Source organism: Taudactylus pleione, unplaced genomic scaffold, assembly GCF_031769625.1.
Source record: "Taudactylus pleione unplaced genomic scaffold, aTauple2 ptg000109l, whole genome shotgun sequence".
In the NCBI taxonomy this organism is placed as follows: domain Eukaryota; kingdom Metazoa; phylum Chordata; class Amphibia; order Anura; family Myobatrachidae; genus Taudactylus; species Taudactylus pleione.
Window position 1 is genome coordinate 7,509,896 of NW_028284511.1, and position 21,375 is coordinate 7,531,270.

The window sequence follows — 21,375 nt, forward strand, 5'->3', positions numbered from 1 at the left end:
TCCTCCCTTACACTGATGCCCGGCTCATACCTTCTTGAGGAGTCTCTCTCGTTCTAATTTGATCTGCTGCTCCATCTCCTCATATAGACACCTGACCTCTCTCCCGTGATCGGTCTCCTTTCTGCAGCACAGAAGTAGAGGGGTGTTACAGATACATACACACAAATGCACAAATCAATTTATATTTTTATAATGCTCTACAATATTGCCTGAATAAAGGTGTAATCAGAAATGATTGCTTACTTTACAGCTGCACTATAAGTCGCGGGAGCTGGGCATTATAGCTCTGACCCCTGCCTGGAGGTTATGAGGACAACCCGTGCAATAATTTTTCCCCAGTCACCGCAGTTAGGCTGAAAACTGTGAGCAGTAGCACCAATGAAAAGTGGTTAGGTAAGGCGCTCTGCACTCATTTTGAAGTTCTGAACAAAAATGTTCACCACTCTTGGCGGTAAGCAGTTTTTAGTACAATGCTATGATCTATAGGTTAGAAGAAAAAAATCTGCATACGGTGATGAGCAGTGTACACAATGGAGTAGTCTGGCATCAGGGCTTATGCTAAATAATTGGGGAGGGGGGGGAATAGTTAGAAGAGACAATAAGAATGTGCGTATAGAGTTAAAAATGGCAGTAAGTATATCAAATGTGTGCTCACACATGATAGGAATTTTCCAACAAAACAGGCGAATTAGAATTAATGATGCAGAAATGTAATTCTAACATAGTAGGTATGGCTGAGACGAGTCTTGACTGCCCAGTGAGCTTGGAGGGGAATGTTTATAATAGGATAGGCAAAATAGGAAAAGGGGAAGGTTTATATGTAGAAACCTGGTTAACACCTTCTTAGTGGGAGGATATCTCTGAGGAGTACGATAATATATAGACCTTTGGGCAGATTCAAAATCTCCTGAGGTGTGGGCAACGGAGCTGAGCAATTTGTCTTAAAAGAAAATGCTAAATGATAGGTAGGAGTCAGTTTATCAATAGAGGGATAAGGTCTCTTCTTAACTTGAGGCCACCAGATGCCTTCACCCTCCCATTCTCAATGGAATCAGAGACCAGTTGTAAATGTAATAGTACAGGCTCATATAGTATGACACACAGTGACTATATTCAATTATTATCCACATGGGTATTAAGAATCATGCATTTTGTCTCCCACATCCTACAAAAGGGGTTATGGATATGCTTACGTGCCAATACCAAACTTATTTTAAAAGGAACAGAGATCAATATTTTATATTATGGACTCCCACAACTGGGTTAGTGCCATAATATTAGCAGAAAGTATTTTTTTTTAAATCCAATAATTTTTTATTAACTTTTGTTTTGAATATACAATAATGTACATTAGTAAACACTAATACATTGTAAACGTTACAATGATAAAAATTAAAAAAAACAATAAACATAAAAAAAGGGAAAGACAAAAACATGTGTGGTTCTTACTATTCAAATATCTCTGTATATTACATTCTTTCCTCTGTATATAGAGCAAATAAAAATGTTGATCTGGTATATATAATCATAATAGTGACAGCAATTACAGCATCCCACATGTAGTACTGCAGCCCCCGAACAGTTATATGGGGAATCTAGCCATCTGTCCCATACATTATAATACTTCTGAGATATATCTCTAGCAGTATAGACATATTTTTCATGTGCTGCAACCGCTCCAACTAGAGATATCCAGGTTGCCAGATTTGGCCCATCAATTGCCATCCAATCCCTTGCTATACATACTTTGGCAAGCGCACACAGATTATTAGTAAAACGTATAGCAGGTTGGTCAATTGCATCTGCATTTACTACAGCCAAAGTACATGCCGCAGGGGTAAGAATATGCTGAGGTATGCCCATAGAAACAATCACCCTGAGTACGCTTTGCCAAAAGGAATTTACTACAGGACATGACCATAGCAGATGCCAAAAATTACCCTCGGACGAATTGCATTTGGGACACTTTGAATCTGTCCTGCCCCCTATTCTCAATAATCGGACAGGCGTCATATATAATCTATGTAGTATGAAATACTGTATCTGCTGATATCTTACAGACATAGTGGCCAGGCATGGACTAGCAAGAGCTACACTCCAGTCCTCCTCCGCCAGTACCCAAACGTCATTTTGCCATTGTTGTTTTATGGATGTTAAATCAGACTTATGATGCTTGTTCAATAAACTAGATAAATCACAGATATCACACGACTATTACGAATGGATTGTAATAGAATTTTAATAGGAGATTCCTGTATAATCAAAGGGGCTTCAGAGAATTGGGCATTAATAGCATGTCTAAGCCATGCTTGCCGACTATCTGGCTGCCCCTTCCGGGAGGGAGCAGCCAGATCGGCTTGACTGGGGGGCGTGGCCAGCAAATGGGGGCGGGGCCAGCCAGACTAGAAGAGTTTGTGGGTGGAGCGGGGGCAGAGCCACGCGATCGCGTCATTTTGGCCCCGCCCCCACTACACGCTGCCGATATTACAGGCAGCGAGAAGCAGGGGGCGGGGACAAAATGACGCGATTCGACGTGAATCGCATCACATGCCCCCCGCTGCCGAGGATTCTCCTGTCATTGCGGTGGGGGGCAGGAGGGGTCGGCAGCTGCCGGGAGACTTGCTTGCCTTCCCGGGAGGTCGGGAGCGGCACCCGATTTTCGGGAGGCTCCCGACCAAATCGGGAGGGTAGGCAAGTATGGTCTAAGCTGAAGATATCGAAAGAAAAAATGGTTGGGGACATCAAATTCAAGTTGCAATTGATGAAAGGACTTTAGAACTCCCGCCTGAAATATCTGTCCCAGGGACACTACGTCCCACTGACCCCATGTTTCTCCGACCTGAAGGGCAGAGAGCTCCTTAAGGTTATTGGCATGAGCTAGCGGAGTATCTGGATCTATGCCTTCTGCCTGCAGTATACGCGAGGCAAGTCTCCAAATATTGATGGGCTGCTTAATTAAGGGCATATTAACTATGTGTATATTATCACTCAAGAGTAGACACAATGGCGATAAACCTGTCTTGGGCTCAGCCAGTATTAGGGCAGGTAGAGATTCAGACGTTTTATCATTTATCCATTCCCATGTGTGTGATAATTGTGCGGCATAGTAATATAATTTGAAAAGGGGTAGCGCCAGACCACCACAATCACGAGGTCTGGTTAAAGTGTCCAATTTAATCCTAACTCTTTTGTTAACCCAGAGTAATGAGGCCAACAGACCATCAATTTGTTCGAAAAATTTCTGAGGAATATATACCGGGGAATGATTCAAAATGTATAGGATTTTGGGTTGGAGAACCATTTTAAATAAATTTACTCTGCCCGTTAAAGTTAATGGCAATTTAGTCCATATCGGAACGCGGGACTTGAGATATTCAATCTGCGGCTCTACGTTCAGTGATATATACTTTTGAGGTGTATTAGAGATCCAGATTCCCAGGTATTTAAACGAATCCACCCACTGTAGGGGAAGATTTATAATAGGATCATTGGGGCGAGGACCCCTGAATAGAAGGATACAGGATTTGTCCCAATTATTTAATAATCCTGAATATTTCCCAAATAAATCAATAATTTCAAGGGCCTTAGGCATAGAGGTCTCATATTGCGAAATAAAGAGTAGTATGTCGTCCGCATAAGTGCAATTTTATCTATCCTTGAACCTAGCTGAAACCCGTGAATATTTGCTTGATCTCTAATCATACAGGCCAGAGGCTCAATAGCAAATAGAGGCAAATAGAATGGGTGACAAGGGACACCCCTGCCTTGTTCCCCTATAAAGTGAAAATGATGTAGACACATAACCGTTCACCGACACCCTCGCCACAGGATTCATATATAAGAGTTTTACCCACTTAATGTATCCCGGGCCAATACCAAAGCGTTCCATAGTTTCCCAAAGAAACAACCATTCAACGGAATCGAACGCCTTAGCGGCATCCTATGAGACAATAATGGAGGTTTGTGCATCATCCCGTTTTAACTGTAAGTGCGTGAATAATCGGCGTAAATTGACTGCCGTGGACTTACCAGGCATAAAGCCTGTCTGATCAGAATGGATCAGTTGAGTTATAACCTTATTAATCCTGGAGGCCAATACTTTTGCTAGGATTTTTATATCTGTGGGGAGTAGTGATATAGGTCTATATGAATCTGGCCGAGTGGTATCTTTGTCCGGCTTAGGTAATACAATTATCAATGCCTCAGACATAGATTTATATAATGTATTATTCGTGTACATTTGATTAAAAAGCTCAAATAATTGGGGTACAAGTATTTTATTATGTTTTTTGTATAACTCAGGTGGGATCCCATCTAACCCTGGGGCTTTACCATTGGGAAACGAGTTTAAGGCCACTTCGATTTCTTCTAGTGTCAAGGGTGAATCCAGCAAATCCCTCGCCTCCGGAGAGAGTGTCGGAAGGGAAATAGCAGACAAAACTTCTCTCACTTCTGGTTGAGTATAGACCAGCCTAGATTTATATAATTGATGATAATATCTTACAAATTCCTCTGCTATCTCTGGGGTTCGCACACATGCAACATTATCTGAACCAACTAATTTAACCACCGTATTGGATGACTTTTGTTCTATTCGAGCCAGGTTAGCTAAATATGATCCAGGTCTATCACCTGTTGCATATTGTAAATGTGAATTAAAGAGAATTTTATATTGAGCCTTGTCCATTAAGCAATCCCTCCATAATCTTTGTGCATCATATCATGCTCTTTTATTCGCTTCTAATCCGTCAGAAATATAGGCTAACTTTAAAGATTTGCAGGAAGCTTCCAGATCAACTTCAGTTTTTTTATAGGAAGACTTTAAATTAGCAACTTTCTGAATTAAAGAACCTCTTAGGAATGACTTAAAGGTATCCCATATAATTGAAGCAGATGCAGTGCCATTATTTAATTAAAAAAATTATTTCCATGCGGCCTCTAATTCTGCCCCAGATCCCATGCGAGACAACCAGAACTGGTTAAATTTCCAGAATTGTTAACCCCGTTGTCCCTCCGTGTCCAGACTGACTGTTAATGGGGAATGGTCGGATATACCCCTAGTCTCATAAAATATCTTATGTACTCTTGGTAAAAAACCTGATGTAACTAATGCCATATCTATCCTGGAAAATGATGAATGTGTATAGGAGAAACAAGAATATTATCTCATCCTCCAGGCATCGACCAAGCCCATTCCCTGGACCATATTTGAAAAACCAGATCCCTGAAGCAGACAGACACTCTATGCCTTTCTAACAATGGGTCTAGGACATTATTAAAATCCCCCAGGCACAAGGCAGGTGTGTCCGGGAATATGGCCAAACATTCAGCAACCTTTTTGAGAACCTCATGTGAATATGGTGGTGGAATGTATACGGCCAATAATAGTACAAATATAGAGTTAATTTAGCATTTTAGGAACCCATCTACCCCAGGCATCACACTGCACCTGCTCCATTGAAAATTGGACAGATTTACGCACTAGTATGGACACACCCCTGGATGCAGAAGTGTGCGTAGAATGATATGTCCAGCCAATTCACGGCTTTTTCAAAGACATCAATTTCCCTCCAATCAAATGAGTCTCCACCAGACAAATTATATCTGAGGCATACTGTTTCACCTGTCTGGACACTAATGATCTTTTGTCTTTATCATTTAAGCCCCTCACATTCCAAGTAAGAATATTAGCCTTTGGCAATGCCATCATTTGAATACCTTAGAGAATATTTAAACAGCCTTGAAACCATACAGAGGAAGTATATACAATACCACAAATAGCAGAAGAAAACCACTACACACAAAAAATAAATAAAATATCCCATACCAACTGATATGAGCCCTTTCCCTAAAACCTCCCCTACCCTGTATACCAAACCCAACCTAGGCATACCTTGTACCTGAACACTCTACCCCACACTATTAAACTAAACTAGGCAATACAATTATAATATATTACCGTACTACTAATAAAATAACTGGAGCAAAATATATAATGGCAATAGAACATAGCACATGGAGGTCTCGAGACACGGAGTAAACCCCCGGTATTAGACAAACTTCTTTGAAAATTCCAGTGTAAAATTAGTCGGTACCTAACCAGTGGAACACACCTGGTAATTTATCTATAAGAGATTAGAAATCTCAACACATAAATGTTGTAAATGCATATAGTACCCAGACAATATGAAATAACAAATATTAGAAAAATAACTGTAGATATATGATGTCAGCAGCAGTTGACCCTTATTTATATTTATATATATATATATATTATATATACATACACAAAAGTGGGAGGCACATATAGAAACCGTTGTAATTCCTACACCGTTCACCTGATTTGGATATAATTACCCTCAAATTAAATCTGAAAGTCTGCAGCTAAAGCACAACTTGTTTGTTTCAGTGAATAGAAGCCAAAATATGAAAATTCTGTCAATGTCCCAATATTTATGCACCTGACTGTGTGTGTGTGTGTGTGTGTGTGTGTGTGTGTGTGTGTGTGTATGTGTGTATATATATATATATATATATATATATAAATAATATTTGTCCATTTAAGTACTGGGAGCATTAGACTAGCCGTGTAACAACAATGACAGATGTAGTGCAAGATAGCATTATGTCAATCATTAGCCATTGCATCCCTGGTGGGTCTGCGGCGATCCAGCCAGAGTGCAGCCTCCCGAGTTGTGAAGAATTTGGTTTCACCATCAGCAACTACTCGGAGTTTAGATGGGTATAACATGGCATATGAAATATTAAGATCCCGTAGACGCCTTTTAATTGGGAGAAATTGGACCCTGTCCTTTTGTATTTTCATAGCAAAATCCGGGAACACGGATATACGAGTCCCGTTCCATTGTAATGGACCACTAGTGCGGGCCAATCTGAGGACAGAGTCCCGGTCGCGATAGTGCAGGAACTTAGCTATTAGAGTACGCGGCGGCGCCCCAGGCGGCAAGGTTCTAGCAGGCACCCTGTGAGCTCTCTCAATTGAAAAATATGGTGAGAAAGAAGTAGAGCCAAACGTGTCAGACAGCCATTTTTCCAGAAATTTTTCGGGGTTGGGACCCTCCTCCTTCTCTGGCAACCCCACGAATCGGATATTATTTTGCCTTAGGCTACCCTCCATGTCAGACATTTTCCTCTGTATGGAAAGAAGCTGTGAATCCATAGAGTCGACTCGGACATCTAAAAGTGCTATCTTATCCTCCAGGGTTGAAGTGCGGGTTTCCACCTCGCCGACTCTCTCACGCACACACTGCAGGTCATGGTGTATAATTGATAGATCTGACTGCACTTTTCCAATTTTTTCTGACAGCCTAGTCTCACAGGCTGTCACTGCCTCAAGAACTAGTTGAAGCACAGCGTCTGATGGCTCAACTGAGGCCGCCGACTCTGCTGGGGATGCAGGAGCGGAGTTATCTCCCCGTGCAGTAGAAGTGGATTGAGCAGAGGGTACACCCTGGAGAATTTCTCCAATTTTGCAGCAGCAGCAGAATTTTTCCCCATCATTAGAGTGTATATGAGAGGGGCTGATAATATATTACTATATAGAGCTGAGAAGTAGTAATGTAGAGGAGTATATAAAAGGCGTCTCTCTTTTTTATATAGATGATACAGATGAGAACTGTAACAATAATAGCAGTGTCAGGAGGTATGGAGAGGAAGAGGCTGGTCCCGCCTGTATAACTCTGTGCATGTGCTGTAGCACTGCACTGCAGTAGAAGCACCAGGACTGGGGCCACTTTAGAGAACAGAGGGGATTATTCTCACTCTCTGCCACTTCAGGGAGACCACGTGAAGGAGCACCGCTCTGCCGCTAGCCGCCGGGAAGGAGCGCCTCCAGTTAGATACCAGCCGCCGCCGGGACTCCGTACATGCAGGGAAGATGGCGCCAGCGTGACACACAGGCAGGCCCCGTCTCCTTCCACCTCACCCCGCCGGGTAAGACAGCCCTCGCAGCCGCTACCAAGCCGGTCACCGCGGTCACAGTATTCTCCACTAGCCAGGCATCGCTATGGGATCCCGGGGGAGTCGTCAGGATTTCAGTGCCGGATATATGGGTCCGGAGAGCACACCAAGATGTGTGTTACCTCATGCTCTCTGTGGCCACGCCCCCTAGCAGAAAGTATTTTGACAACACAACCATCTCCTCTAGCCCCCAAGTGCGCTGTTTTGGAGATATCCTTAATTTCTGCTTCTCATTCAAACCACACATTCAATACCTTTTGCAATCCTCCCATTTCCATCTCAAAAATATTTCCAGGATCAGATCCTCTCTCACCCGGGATGCTACTAAGACCCTCATCCACTCACTGGTCATCTGTAGATTGGACTACTGTAACCTCCTCCTAACTCCCATCTCTCTCCATTCCAATCTGTCTTCAATGCTGCTGCTCGGCTCATCTTCCTCTCCAAACGCTCTACATCTGCCTCCCCTCTCCTAGAAGCCCTACACTGGCTCCCCTTTCCCTTCAGAACCCAATTCAAGCTTCCCACACTCACTTACAAAGACCAATCTTCTCTACCTTCTCCACCAGGCCACCTTTCCTGCCATCTGATTTTTATGTAATCTGTTTTTATTGAAAACGAAAACAGCACAGTACATAATATGGCCTACAACGGCCCACAGAAACATCAAATAAAGTCAAATAACAATATGAATTCAGTGGACAAATATACTCATACAACATAAAATAAAGGAGCAAGAAAGAATAAGTCTTAAGTCACTTACTTTTAAACGTGCTGTCAAATATTACTAACTGAAGTAGAATGAAAAACAAAAAACAATATAAAAGCAAAAATCTAAATAACTAATCAACTAAAATAAGAAACATAAGAATTTAAGAAAGAAAATAATAGAGAGAAAGAAAGATAATAAAATAATGGGGAAAAGTAAAAGAGGATGTCGCCACATCCTAAGAGGCACTTAAGTATTTGTTTTGTACTCAGCCGTCTCTTTAAAGTTCAGCCAGCAATACTAAATGTCAGTAAAATCTAGGGGAGATGATTTAGACAATGAGAGATCTTCCATATGCATATACTGATCTATTCTCTGGAACCATCGAGAGATGGGAGGACAAGTCGAAGACCTCCAATAACACGGTACAGTAGCCCTCGCAGCATTCACCAGATGACGCAACATGGATTTTTTATATATGGATATTGGAAGGTCAAATAAATTTAGCAACCAAAATTCAGGTTTATCAGATAAAGGAAGACCAATGATCAATTCCGATAATTGTCGAACCTTCCTCCAGAATTCGGCTATCACCGGGCATTGCCACCAAATATGGAAAGGAGTGCCCACTGCCTGTTGACAACGCCAGCATAAATCAGATAAATTTGGAAACATCCTGCCATCTGATTTTTATCTATTTCCTACTCCCACCTCCAAGATTTTGCCCGTGCTGCTCCCCACCTTTCAAATTCTTTCCCTCTCTCTATCAGACTCTAAAGCCCTCTGCTACTCTTCAGACGGGCTCTCAAGACCCTCTTCTTCATCAAAGCTTTCTAGCTCTCATCCTAACCCACTACTCAATGCTCCTTCCTCTCTGTCTACCCAATCTGTATCACCACTGTCTGTCCCTCCCCTTTGGAATGTATGCTCTCATTAGCAGGACCCTCTTCTTCCCTCATGTGCTTCTACTTCCCTTATTTATATACTATCATTTAGTTCTAACTTCCCTCAACGGCACCTAACACTTGGTTGCTGTCACCCTGCTGCTTATTTAGTGTTATGATCACTAATGCAGCAATGTTTATAAACCATGTCCTTGTCCTGCATTGTTTTGTACTGTTAATAACAGTTTTCTCAGTCATGGGTTAATTATTGCAAGGAATCTGTGGGATGAGATGATGAAATATATTGTAGATATAGTTTTTTCATGATAAATCTGATTAGTTTTTATAAAACAGGAAAAAAAGGGGGAGGCAGTGGACAATAGGAAAAGATAATGGGAGCCAGTGAGGTAGTGGGTGACAGGAAGATGCAGAGGGTGTCAGGAGAGGGTGATGGGTAGAGGCAGTGGTTGATGCCAGGGAGAGACAAAGGGTGACAGAGAGAGGCAGTGGGTGACACCGAGGAGGGGCAGTGGGTGACACCAAGGAATGGATGATAGAGAGGAGGCAGTAGATGACAGAGTATGACGGTGAGAGGCAATGTGTGACAGAGAGAGGGTAACAGGCAGTGGGTGAGGTAGTGGGTGATGTCAGGTACAGGGTGAAATGTAGTGGGTGATATATAGGGGGCACTGGGCTAGATGGGAAGGGGGCAGTGAGATGGTGGTGGGAGGGGGGAACACTAGGCTGGAAAAGGGCGTACACTGAACTGAATGAGGGGGGACACTGACAAGACTGTGGGTTCTTGCTGAGAAGCAGCTAGATGGGATAGTGAGTTGATTGGGGAGCAAAAGGGGGGAGAAACTGGGCTGGCAGGGTGGGGATCACTGTGGTGAGGGGTCAGTCAGATAGTGGGGAACACTGGGCTGGATTGGGGTAACTTTGTGGATAGGGAGACTGGGCAGGATGGGGGGGAGTGATATAGGGATGGGAGGTGGGAACAATAGGCTGAATGAGGGGGGATCACTGTGACTGGCTGGGGGTTCTAAGTGGGGGGAAAGTGGGATGGGTGAAGTTGGCTGGTTGGGGAGAGAAGGAGGGAGATGCTGGGCTTGCAGTATTGGAGACACTGGGATGGGGGGTCAGTAATGGTGGGGAACACTGGGTTGGAGAATGGGCAAACACTGTGATGGGAGCACTGACCTGCTGCTGTTTCTGCCTGACCCCGCACACTTGCTGCAGCCTCCTGAGCAGCCCTTCAGCTCCGGCTGCTGCTGGGATCTGGGAGTGTGCCCGTGGCTGCCTTTCCCTGGCCTCGATTAGTGGGAGGGAAAGGACTGGTGCTGTGCCCAACACAGGCGTTAGTGTCAGGCAGCCGCAGTCAGTGAGTGGCTGAGCTGTGGGTGATGTAGTTATGAGACCGGCAGCCGCGATTCCGCTGGTCTCAATAACGACAGAGAGAAATCCCGACAAGGACTTAAGATAGGCGTAGAAATACAGAAGGGGGGGGGGTTTAGCCGGGTTAGGGTTAGCACCCCTCGGGGGGATTAGGGTTAGGCACCACTGGGGGTTGGGGTTAGGCATGAAAGGGGGAGGGTTAGGGTTGGGATGCCGCTTTCGGTACAGAATTCCGACGGGATGCATCCCGACAGCCGACATTACATACCCGTTCTGAGAAGGCAGAGCCTCTCTCCAGCTCTGTCTCAGCTCAGGGGCAGACAGCTCGCTGCCATTCAGTTTGACAGCACAGGCTCAGCTGCTCAGCAGCAGGTCAGGCGCAGTGGAGAGGGGAGGAAGGGGTGGGGCGGCTAACAAGATCGGCATGCCGCTGGTGGTGGTGAGGAGCCGCTTAGCCAGGCAGGCACAGCTCACTGCCTGGCTGTCGTGTCATTTAACAGCATGTAAGGTTCAGCGCAGCGGGAGATATGAGAGGGGAGGAAGGGGGAGGGCCAGGAGAGGGAACAGCAAGGGGTGGAAGTATGTATGAAGAGCCGCTCAGGCTCAGCTGCACTTCTCTGCAGCAGGCTGCTGCTGTCTGTCATATAGTTTGACAGGTGAAGCGGCAGCCGGCAGCAGCAACAGCAGACTCAGCAGCAGCCTCTCCAGCCTGACACCTCCCTGCAGTGCAGGATCTGCTGAGCGGGTTGCGCCGGCTCTGGGTATTGGGTACAATACAGGGGAATTGGAGAGGGTCCAAGGGTTGGCAGTCTCAGTTTTAAATGGACTGAAGGGTTAAATTATAAGTAAGATTAGAAAAAGTAGGTTTGTGTAATCTGTGAAAAAGGCATCTTACCCATGACCTGATCAATATGCAAAAAACAAACAAAAGAAAAGCAAAACATACATTCCACATATAATATATATATATATATTTTTTTTTTTTTTTTTTTTTTTTTTTTACACACGCACACGATCAAAATACAGATTTGGTCATCAAGTCTTTGAACAAATTCCATACTATGGACACCATCATCATCAGAAGGGAATCTTTACTGTAAGAAGGTGGACTAAAACCAAGGTTTTCTTATTATTTTTTTATAAACACCATAAGTATACTTTGTGGTTCGTGCTTCAACACATTTTTGGATTTTACATTTAAGATTTCATGATAAATTGTACACTTGAAGATGATAGCGAAAACTAGAAAAAATTTTTCAGCCTAAACATTACAATGTGTAATAATAATTGGAGTAAGACATGTCATTTTTAAAACTGTATTGTAGTTTTTGAGTACTGATCACGAAACAATGACTAGAGAGGGCATATGATTTCAGACAGGACACTCCCCTCTTTCAAACAAGGGTACCTCCATATGTGTTCAGGCCAGTATGGGAGACATTTAGTGTCCTCCCCATCTATGTAAAACATATTTTTTCCATAGTGTGGACCAGGTAATCCCTGTTGAAGGTCTCTCCGGCCATGGTTGTCCAAACTACTGTGTAGAATTTCTTGAGCTTGTTAATGTAGTTGCTCTTGGCGATTGGAGTGGTTGGAATGGTAGGCTACCATGATCTCTTCAGATTCTTCTAATGTTACAAGACGATGGGCCACATCATCGATGTCTGGTTGGACTGTAGAGAGTTTAGTAGACACCCGCTCCTGGAGTAGTCACTCCTGATCCAAGGAATTCTTTTTCGCTAACAAGGAAAAAAGGTGATTGAGGATAGTGGTAAAGTCGGCCTGGAACTAAGCAGAAAGTGCTCCTATAAGATGCATAGTGTCCAAAGCTGGTGGAGATGGAGGCTTCACTGGCATAGGAGAATCACCAGGTGGCACAGAATCCAGTGTTGTAAAAAAGTGTTGCATGTCACCGAGCTCTTGTCCTTGCCCATTAGAGAGCCAGAGGATAATAGTGAAAGGAATCATTGCAGTGTTACATTTTAACATTGAGGAAGGGGTCACCTCATGGGGAGCAGGAAGGAACCAGACATTGTAACGGGGACTATAGAAAGTGGTAAGCCGATAAGAACGTGGTTACACTGTAGCTGGAAGGAGCATACATGGGAATGTTCAGGCACCTGACCAGGATAAAGATAAATAACTTTTGCCAGTGCAAAATAAATTTCAGCTGGGTCAGAAACTCAGCAGCAGCATTGGATGACAAGGGCCTCCGTACAGTGGTGAGCTTCTGGGATGGGCAAACCCGCGCTGTGTGTTAAATGAGCAAATGCATGATTGCGATGCTGTAACTCCAACTCATAACATTATATTATGAGATTGTCTTGTGTAAACTTGTCCTAGTTACATGGACACTGAGATATGTATGAGCCTTTGATATAGAGTTCGAGAGGGATAAATATTGGCAACATTGTTGCTATGCCTCAACCTGCAATGCTCTGAATGCTATTAAAGTAACTAACCACAAGGACTGCAAAAAGAGAATGTATAATGCCATATTAGCAATACTAAACAAAGAATAATTGCAGATCAGAATAGTACTGTGGTTTAGAGCACTGTTAAAGAGCTCGCTATACACAATTGTAGTGTAAGGGATCATGCTGGTAATATAATTTTCTTCTGAAGATTCATACAGTGACCATAATAATAAATCACCACGAATCTCAGTGATAAAGCCTATAACATCAACTAGAAATTGTGAAAGTAGCACTGCTATCAATTGTGACTTAGACATCTATAAGAGTCACAATATAAATAAAAGGGTTGAAGAAAGCCATAAATTTGAGGCTAATTGACATCACTTATTAAATGAGGGGGATTAGCAATTTTATTAGATTTTTTGTATGTGTCTACGTGACAAACATTAAGTTAATATAAGGAAGATTCACCCTCTATTAACATTATTCACAGCAATCGATGCCAGATTAGTTAGTGCGATTGTCACAATTATCACGTCTTGATAATATATAAATAAATTGCGGTTAAGGTGAATAGTGTATAAAGGTGTGATTAATCTGATTGGATATAAAGGGTGTAGTAAGTATTACCGCCGGCCGCATGGCCGGCGTTTCAAATCCCGACAGCGGAAGCCAAGCAGAGGTAAAGATCCAGACTGCTAATTAGGTAAGTATTGCTAACCTAATTCCCTACCCTAACCCTCCTTTAGAGGTGCCTAAACCTAACCCCCCCTTCCCCGCAGCCTAATGCTAAGTCTCCCGGGGGGATGCCTAGCCCTAACCTCCCCCGGGGGCGCCTAACCCCAACCCCCCTTCCCCTAGCCTAAACCTAACCCTCCTGGGGGGCCTAACCACAAGTCCCCCCGGGTGCCCTAAAACCTAACCCTCCCGCAGCTGTCTGCGCCTTCTGGCGTAGGTCTAATGACAAGCATCGGGATTTTGACGCCTGTCATTAGTACCCTGCCGGGATTAGACAGTCGGGAAGCCGGCGGTCGGCATTTAGACCATCGGCTTCCTGACTACATCCTGATATAAATATCATATAACAGAACTAGATTACTAACATCAGAAATCATATCCATATACCAATGCACTAATAATATTACGTCTGTACGGTATCTTGGAAAAATTGCTGGAAATCTTATTAACTACGGTCTGATTGCATATAATCATAACCTAATCCTTACACTCGTCACAACCCTGAGTTCAGCATAATGAATTAAATGTATTTAATGATGAATTAATAATTAATACACACAGCCGGGCTTCTCTTTATTACATTTTAAAACACATTTTCCAATTCTTACCTTTTTCACTATTTCGCTGGCTATTGTCCCATATAGGGACATTTTAAGGTATATCCAATAAATGTTAAGTTTTTTATAATAATGAACAATAAATGTGCGCCTATTTACTGACGTACCTTTTTCTTCTTCTTGCATTATTGCTTAGCTATTACCCTTGTCAGATGGTAGCACCCACTAGTTGAATACCGATTCCAATGTGAATACAAATATGGGGCCTCATATCTAAATTTTGTATGTGTGAGCAGATGTATACATCCTGTCGTATCGGGATGTGAAAAGACCCTGCAGGCAACTGAGGGGTGCAATAAAGTCTTTGTCCAGAGAGAGCCCCAGGTAATTCGGGTGAGGATCTGGGACCGCAGGGTTATTACACTTTTGAACATTGTTAGTAAATTACCCTAATTCTTTTAAACATTTTTGTAAATGATCTTAAAAAAAAAAAAGTTGAGGCATGTGCACCAACTTCTTTAAAAACTTCTGAATTACGCCTCCTTTGTGCTGGTCTTAATTTGTCAGATGTCAGTGTGATTGAGTGGTCTCTAGCGTTACTGTACATCAGATGCTATGAAGAATGGTACTTTTTCTGGGAAGCTACATAGCTCATTTGATACCTCTGACATTCCCCCCAAATCAGCAATAACAAAAGGGTCAAAGGAGCTGGAGCTTACTTTAAAAATGGAGACTGCATAGGGTAGAGGAGGTTGTTTTAAAAATATGCCTTTGAGTACAGTATGTAGCTTTCTTACTAAAGATCAATTTGAAAAAAGTACAGGCTTTATCATGCCCACTACAGACTTTGGTTAAACAAACAGTGAGCAGACATGCTATGACAGAGATGCAATGATTTAACAAAAATACCCGGGAAACTGTATTCATGAGAATGCAGCCCCTCAAGTCTCTAGGAGCCAGATTGCTGGCATCATCAAGGCATGAAAACAACTTATTTGATGACAAAGGTGAATTTGGAGAATGCATGATCATGGATGTTGTATCAGTCTACACCAGTGATTCCCAACCTCGGTCCTCAAGGCACACTAACAGTCCTGGGTTTAGTGATATCCAGGCTTAAGCATAGATGGTTAAATCAAAATAACTAAGGTACTAATTAAGTCACCTGTACTCAACTATGGCTATCCTTAAAACCTGGACTGTTAGTGTGCCTTGAGGACCGTGGTTGGGAACCCCTGGTCTACACAATGGAAGCCTCCACCATACACACAGTAAATGACAGGTGCACTGTAATGATCCTCAGTGAACCAATCATAAGGTTGTAATCCTAATAGTTTTCACAGTGGATTTTCATTTGCTGACAGAGCTGCTAAAACTTCTCGTACATCCTACCAAACAAATCCACCAAAAAACTAAACCAACCTTAAAAAAGAAAAAAAATAATAATAAAATGTTGCAGGGCAATTGATACTAAGGTTCTGTGTTTCTAAATCATATCATATCCTTTTAACATTTGACACAGTTTTTGTCTGTAAACTACACAGACCAAATAACAGGTTTGCAGGGGTAGTTTTGGGAACGTAACCAACCTTTTTAAAGCCTGCTCCAAGGTCTCCTTTTCGTGATGCACATCCCGGATGTACGAGGAAACTCGGAAGAGAAATTCCTCAAAGTTTGATAATAACTCAGGTCGCTCTTTGCGTAGCCGGATCCACAGATCACGTATCTCTCGGTGTCTTGTTGGGAACACAAAGCAGGTTTAATAGGCTAGATACAGCAGGTAACTATTATAGTGCTAGATATATCATCTACATAATGTGGGTGCTACTAGCCCAAGGAAATTGGGAGGATGACTGACAGTGGGTCTAATAATAAACTTGGCACGTACATAGGTATGAGTTACATATTCATCTCCTGTTCGCTTGAATCATTCTGCCTTTTCATGCATATTGTACAAACGTATTCTGCAGGGTTCATGTGTGTACTTGATAGATGTGATAATGTAGGCCAAGTGCTTTTATATAGGTCACAGAAATTCACAGTGACTGCTGATATCCCTAATTTACAGCAGTGGGCACATTATTCCTTAAAATACACAAATACCTATTGAACACTAAAGTGATAACATTAGAATGTACCGATCTCTTTTTACATATATTGTTTGCAGATTTCTATATATGTCAGCATTACTTGTGCAATATATAATAATACATTACATTATGAGAGTTCCATCGGATTCATTAAACTAATGTTACTTTTGTTTAGCAAACTTTTTTTTTTTATGTAGAATGTACAGCAAATAAAATGATTTTATTTCTTTGTAGACCGGCACTAATGTGTCAAAACAGACTCAAAAACCCAGTTTGAAAATGATTAAACTGGTGGGAGGTGTTTTCTTATATTTACATGACCAAGGGGTATATTTACTAAAGTGAGAGTTTTTAGAAGTAGAGATGTTGCCCATAGCGGGTACTAGTCACCCGACCGAGCTTACTGGAGGGGCCTGGGTCTGACGCCGCCCCCCTCCTCCCTGTCAGCTAAGCATTCCAGCAGCAGTCTCCTATGCCTGTGGGGTAGTCCTGATCATCCTGATCACGCCCCCCCCCCCCCCCCCGGATATGCGCTGAGCTGAGGGACTCACAGTGGCCACCTTTCCAGCGTGCAGCGACGCTTCTTTTTAAAAAAAATTCCTTAAGAGGGCGTGGCCACACCTCCCGCAATTAGGCCTCGCACCCTTTCACCCGGGCCCGGCCTGGCTCTTGGCAGCACTGCACATAGGTTACAAAGTGCATCCTTTATGGTCTGTTAAATACAAACTAGTGAATTTGACCCTATGAGAAAATTACATTAATCATCTTTTCTCAGGGAACCCGAGGTCACATAAATGTGTTAAATGGATAGATATGACGGAATTACATGGATTAGAGCAATGATACCTACTCTTGGAATACACGTGTGGCCCCCAACTGCTCCATAGTGGCACAGAATAGCATCTCCTCTGTATCATCCTCATCTTCATCTGACCATCCAGACTCAAACGTTTCCTCCATTACTCGTCTCTCTCCATCTTCCTCTCCGTTTGTTATGTTAACCCCTAGTAACTTTCCTGGAAATAAGAGAGAAAAGCTCAGACAAAAAATCAAATCTATAAATGCAGTATATAGTGGCCTATCCGGCAATGAAAAAATATCGATAACAAGAGATTATGGCCTAGGATACCAACATGTTAATAATGTGATTTAAAGCATTTTATCAGTGTCAGCTTTACAGCTTCAAACATGATGCTTTAACGTAACTCTATTGCAGACCAGCCAGGTCATGACAATCAGCATATTATGCACCAGTAAAGATGTCATGTAAATACTTATTAGAGAGCAAGTTGTTCAACTTCATGTTGCCTATTCTACAGAAGTGACTAGCCAAAAATAAACAAAAACAAACCGCCAACCTAAACATGAACAAATAACAAAAAGCTGCTTTGTGTCCTATAGAGATTGTGAGAAAAGGTTTTCAGATTCTATATTTAAAATTACAAGGTCTGGATTGTGTTTGATAAATAACGACCTTCAGGCTTGTGGCTATAGTTTGTCTTTTAGAAAATAATTAACACCTTAGTTATCAATTTTTTTTAAATATATAGTTAAAGGCAGTGGTTCTCAACCTCAACCCTCAAGTTTTCTAAACAGGTCATGGTTTGAGGATTTCTGTTGTTTGGAGCAGGTGGGATAATTATTGACCCATCAAAATAGATTATCTAACTTGTGCATGATGAAAGACATTCACAAAATATGGCCGGTTGGTGGTAAATGTGGACTGGAGTTGAAAGCCTCTGGTTAAAGGGATTGTCCACCTTGAAGAAAAAAAAAAAAAAAAAAAAGTCCCTCTCCATTAACTGCTGTCCAACTCTATGGGGTCAATCCTATGAGATGAGAGTTTCGATTTTCACTTCGAATTCACATAGTGAATTCATTTTGCAATCCAATTAGCAACTCGCACTGATCAGTCAGACTGAATTCGCAACTTTCCACTCGCAACTCCCTGAGGGTAAGATAGAGATGGAAAGGAAAATCTTTAATTTAAGGTTAAAATGTGGGGACACTGTGCTGAACAATCCTTGGACACCCCCCTAATGACTAATTAGGCAATTGGAAGTTTCTAATTCGCTTATTTTTTAGACCAATAATTACATTTTTGGGGGTAAAAAAAAATTGTCCTCAAATTACCCCAAAATCAACTTTTTTGTTAGTTTAGGCAACCCAAATTTAATTACAATAATCTTTTAGTTGAAAAATAATTGTTTTTATATTTTTTTTGTTTCATTTTTCAAGGTGCCCTCAAAGTACCCCAAAATCACCCTATCCTAGTTTTTTTTTTGCATTTTTTTCGTTTAATTCGTTTGAGCTTACACAAAAAAAGGTTTGTTTTTTAATCATTTTCTTGCATTAAAAAAAAAAAACACAAATCAGCCATTTGACACCATTTCAAAACCTACAGTAACTTCCTAATGGCCACAAACAGCCGTCTATATGGTCCTGCTAACGAAATTATCCATTTTGCGGGGGTCCAGGATGGTCTCCCCACATTTCATGCATTTCTCGCAAATCTCATTCGGCAGTCAATTCTCACCCCTCCACTGCGAGTAGTGCGAATAGGCATTTTTAATTGGATTGGAGAAAACTCTCTGGCGTGCGCTTCGCGGCGAAGTGTGCGAGTATAAAGAAACAAGCTCGCTACTTGCAATTCGCACCTAATTGGATCAAGTCCTATGACTTGGTTTTAATCTCTTCCCTATGTAGGGACAATAAGCATATTGCTTTTGGCAATGAAGCCAGTGCTGGATAGGACATTGGTTTATCTATTATTGCTTACATGTTACGCAGTTCTCTAAAGAGAATATTTAATCATTCAAACTCTATGCCCCAAAAGGACCTTACAATTTATACTCCCTACCACTTAGAGTGCACACACACTATGGATAGCTTTGTTAGACAACAATTACCCTGCTAGTGTTCCTTTGGAGTAAGGACTTAGCCAGAGCACAGAGAGAGAAGACTCACATAAATGCATGAATAACATACAAACTCCACACAGATGACCCCAGCACTGTGAGGCAGCAATACTTATCACTGTGCCATAGTGTTACCCGAGACATTCAGACTTCTAGGAATGGAACTGTGTATTGAATGCATTGCCTGACTGGACAAGAGCCAGGCTATGCAATAACATGCTTCATTCAACACAAACCTCAAGTCCCAGCTTCCTGAATGCATAATCCACTAGTAACGAATATAGTGGCGGCTCTAGTCCAGTGGTTCTCAAATTCGGTCCTCAAGACCCCACACAGGTCCCATTTTCCAGGTCACCTAGCAGGTGCACAGGTGTAGTCATTACTCACTGACACATTTTAAAAGATCCACAGATGGAGCTAATTATTTAACTTGTGATTCTGTGAGGAGACCTGGAAAACATGCACTGTTTGGGGTCCTGAGGACAGAGTTTGAGAACCTGTGCTCTAGTCTAATAGAACGGTCCAGCAGCTGCAATTGGAAATGGCAGGTATAGTTCTCCCTTACTGAAGTAATACAGTGTTGAAGGGGAGGGGAGGGGGAAGCCATATTTAAAAGGAGCAGTTTTGAGATTGATACCCCTTTAACATGGGGACAGATAGCACAGATGTGATCAAATTACATCTGTGCTGACATTCGCAGTTCCTTTTCAGCTGTTTTTTAATGATAGGATTGCCTTTCAGCCATTGCAGAAGTCTTGGGTATCCCACCTTACTGGAACAAGCAGCATGAAAAACAAAATAACCAATAACACTGATTGTACAGCACTGCATAGGTTAATGTGAATGAGCAAGGATTGAACACAAGCAGGGTTGGACTGGCACACAGGGGTACAGGGTAAATCCCCGGTGGGCCCCACTGTCTGTAGGCCCACCTCCCCTCCTCTAAGTGTCAGGTTGTAGACCTCAAATTATAGGTTGTTACTTTATTAGACAGTCAGTTACCTGGTAGAGAAGGACCACTGATCAACATGGGAGCTTGGTTCCCTTCTATAGAAACTACACCAAGATTTGCCTAATGGTTAGACAAGCGTCTGTGATGGCTGGCCGCACCCCCTCTGGTGGGTGCGGCCAGCCATTGCCCAGTCCGACACTGAACACAAGCCACAAAAAGCAGCAACACTTAAAAATTCTCCCAAATTTAAAATGTTGACAAGACTGAATGGTGCCAAATTTTTGCGATTACCTGAAAATGTTTGCCCTCTACATAACCCCTTAAAAATTATATTTGGCAATGTCTGTATTTTATTTGGTTTGAACTTTCAGCAGAGATCACTTTTGTCATTTTACTGTAGAGGGCTTAGAAATGAATTCAGGCCATTTTTGTCTGTTGATAAATTCTTTTATCGGCTGTGGAACCTGCATACATTGCTGAAACCGGTTTCCACAAGATACTGGGGAATTACCACCGGTTTCCCCAAGGAGATACTTGTGAATTACCATATTCCTCCCTAGTCTTCCTCCGATCTAAGTCGATCTTCAAAAATCAGAAAAGAATGTTCTTTATTGGGTACACTATGTAATCCTAACCACATGCCACTATACTTTACATGCCTGACTCAAGTGAACGGATTGCTTCAATGTTTACTTCCCTACCCCTGTACTTCATTGTTTGTAATACCTGAAAAAT

At 42.3% G+C, this 21,375-nt stretch overlaps 1 protein-coding gene across 3 annotated transcripts in view; it reads right to left on the reverse strand.

The window, feature by feature from the left end:
• Positions 1-21,375, reverse strand: part of CRACR2B (calcium release activated channel regulator 2B) — a 106,106-nt gene that overhangs the window by 26,464 nt on the left and 58,267 nt on the right. For all 3 annotated transcript variants that reach the window (XM_088470988.1, XM_088470987.1, XM_088470989.1), the window contains exons 4-6: positions 17,621-17,786; positions 16,270-16,416; positions 31-121 (exon numbers count right to left, since the gene is read on the reverse strand). In XM_088470988.1, coding sequence (XP_088327114.1) covers positions 31-121; positions 16,270-16,416; positions 17,621-17,786 — 404 coding nt within the window. The remainder of the gene's footprint in view (positions 1-30; positions 122-16,269; positions 16,417-17,620; positions 17,787-21,375) is intronic.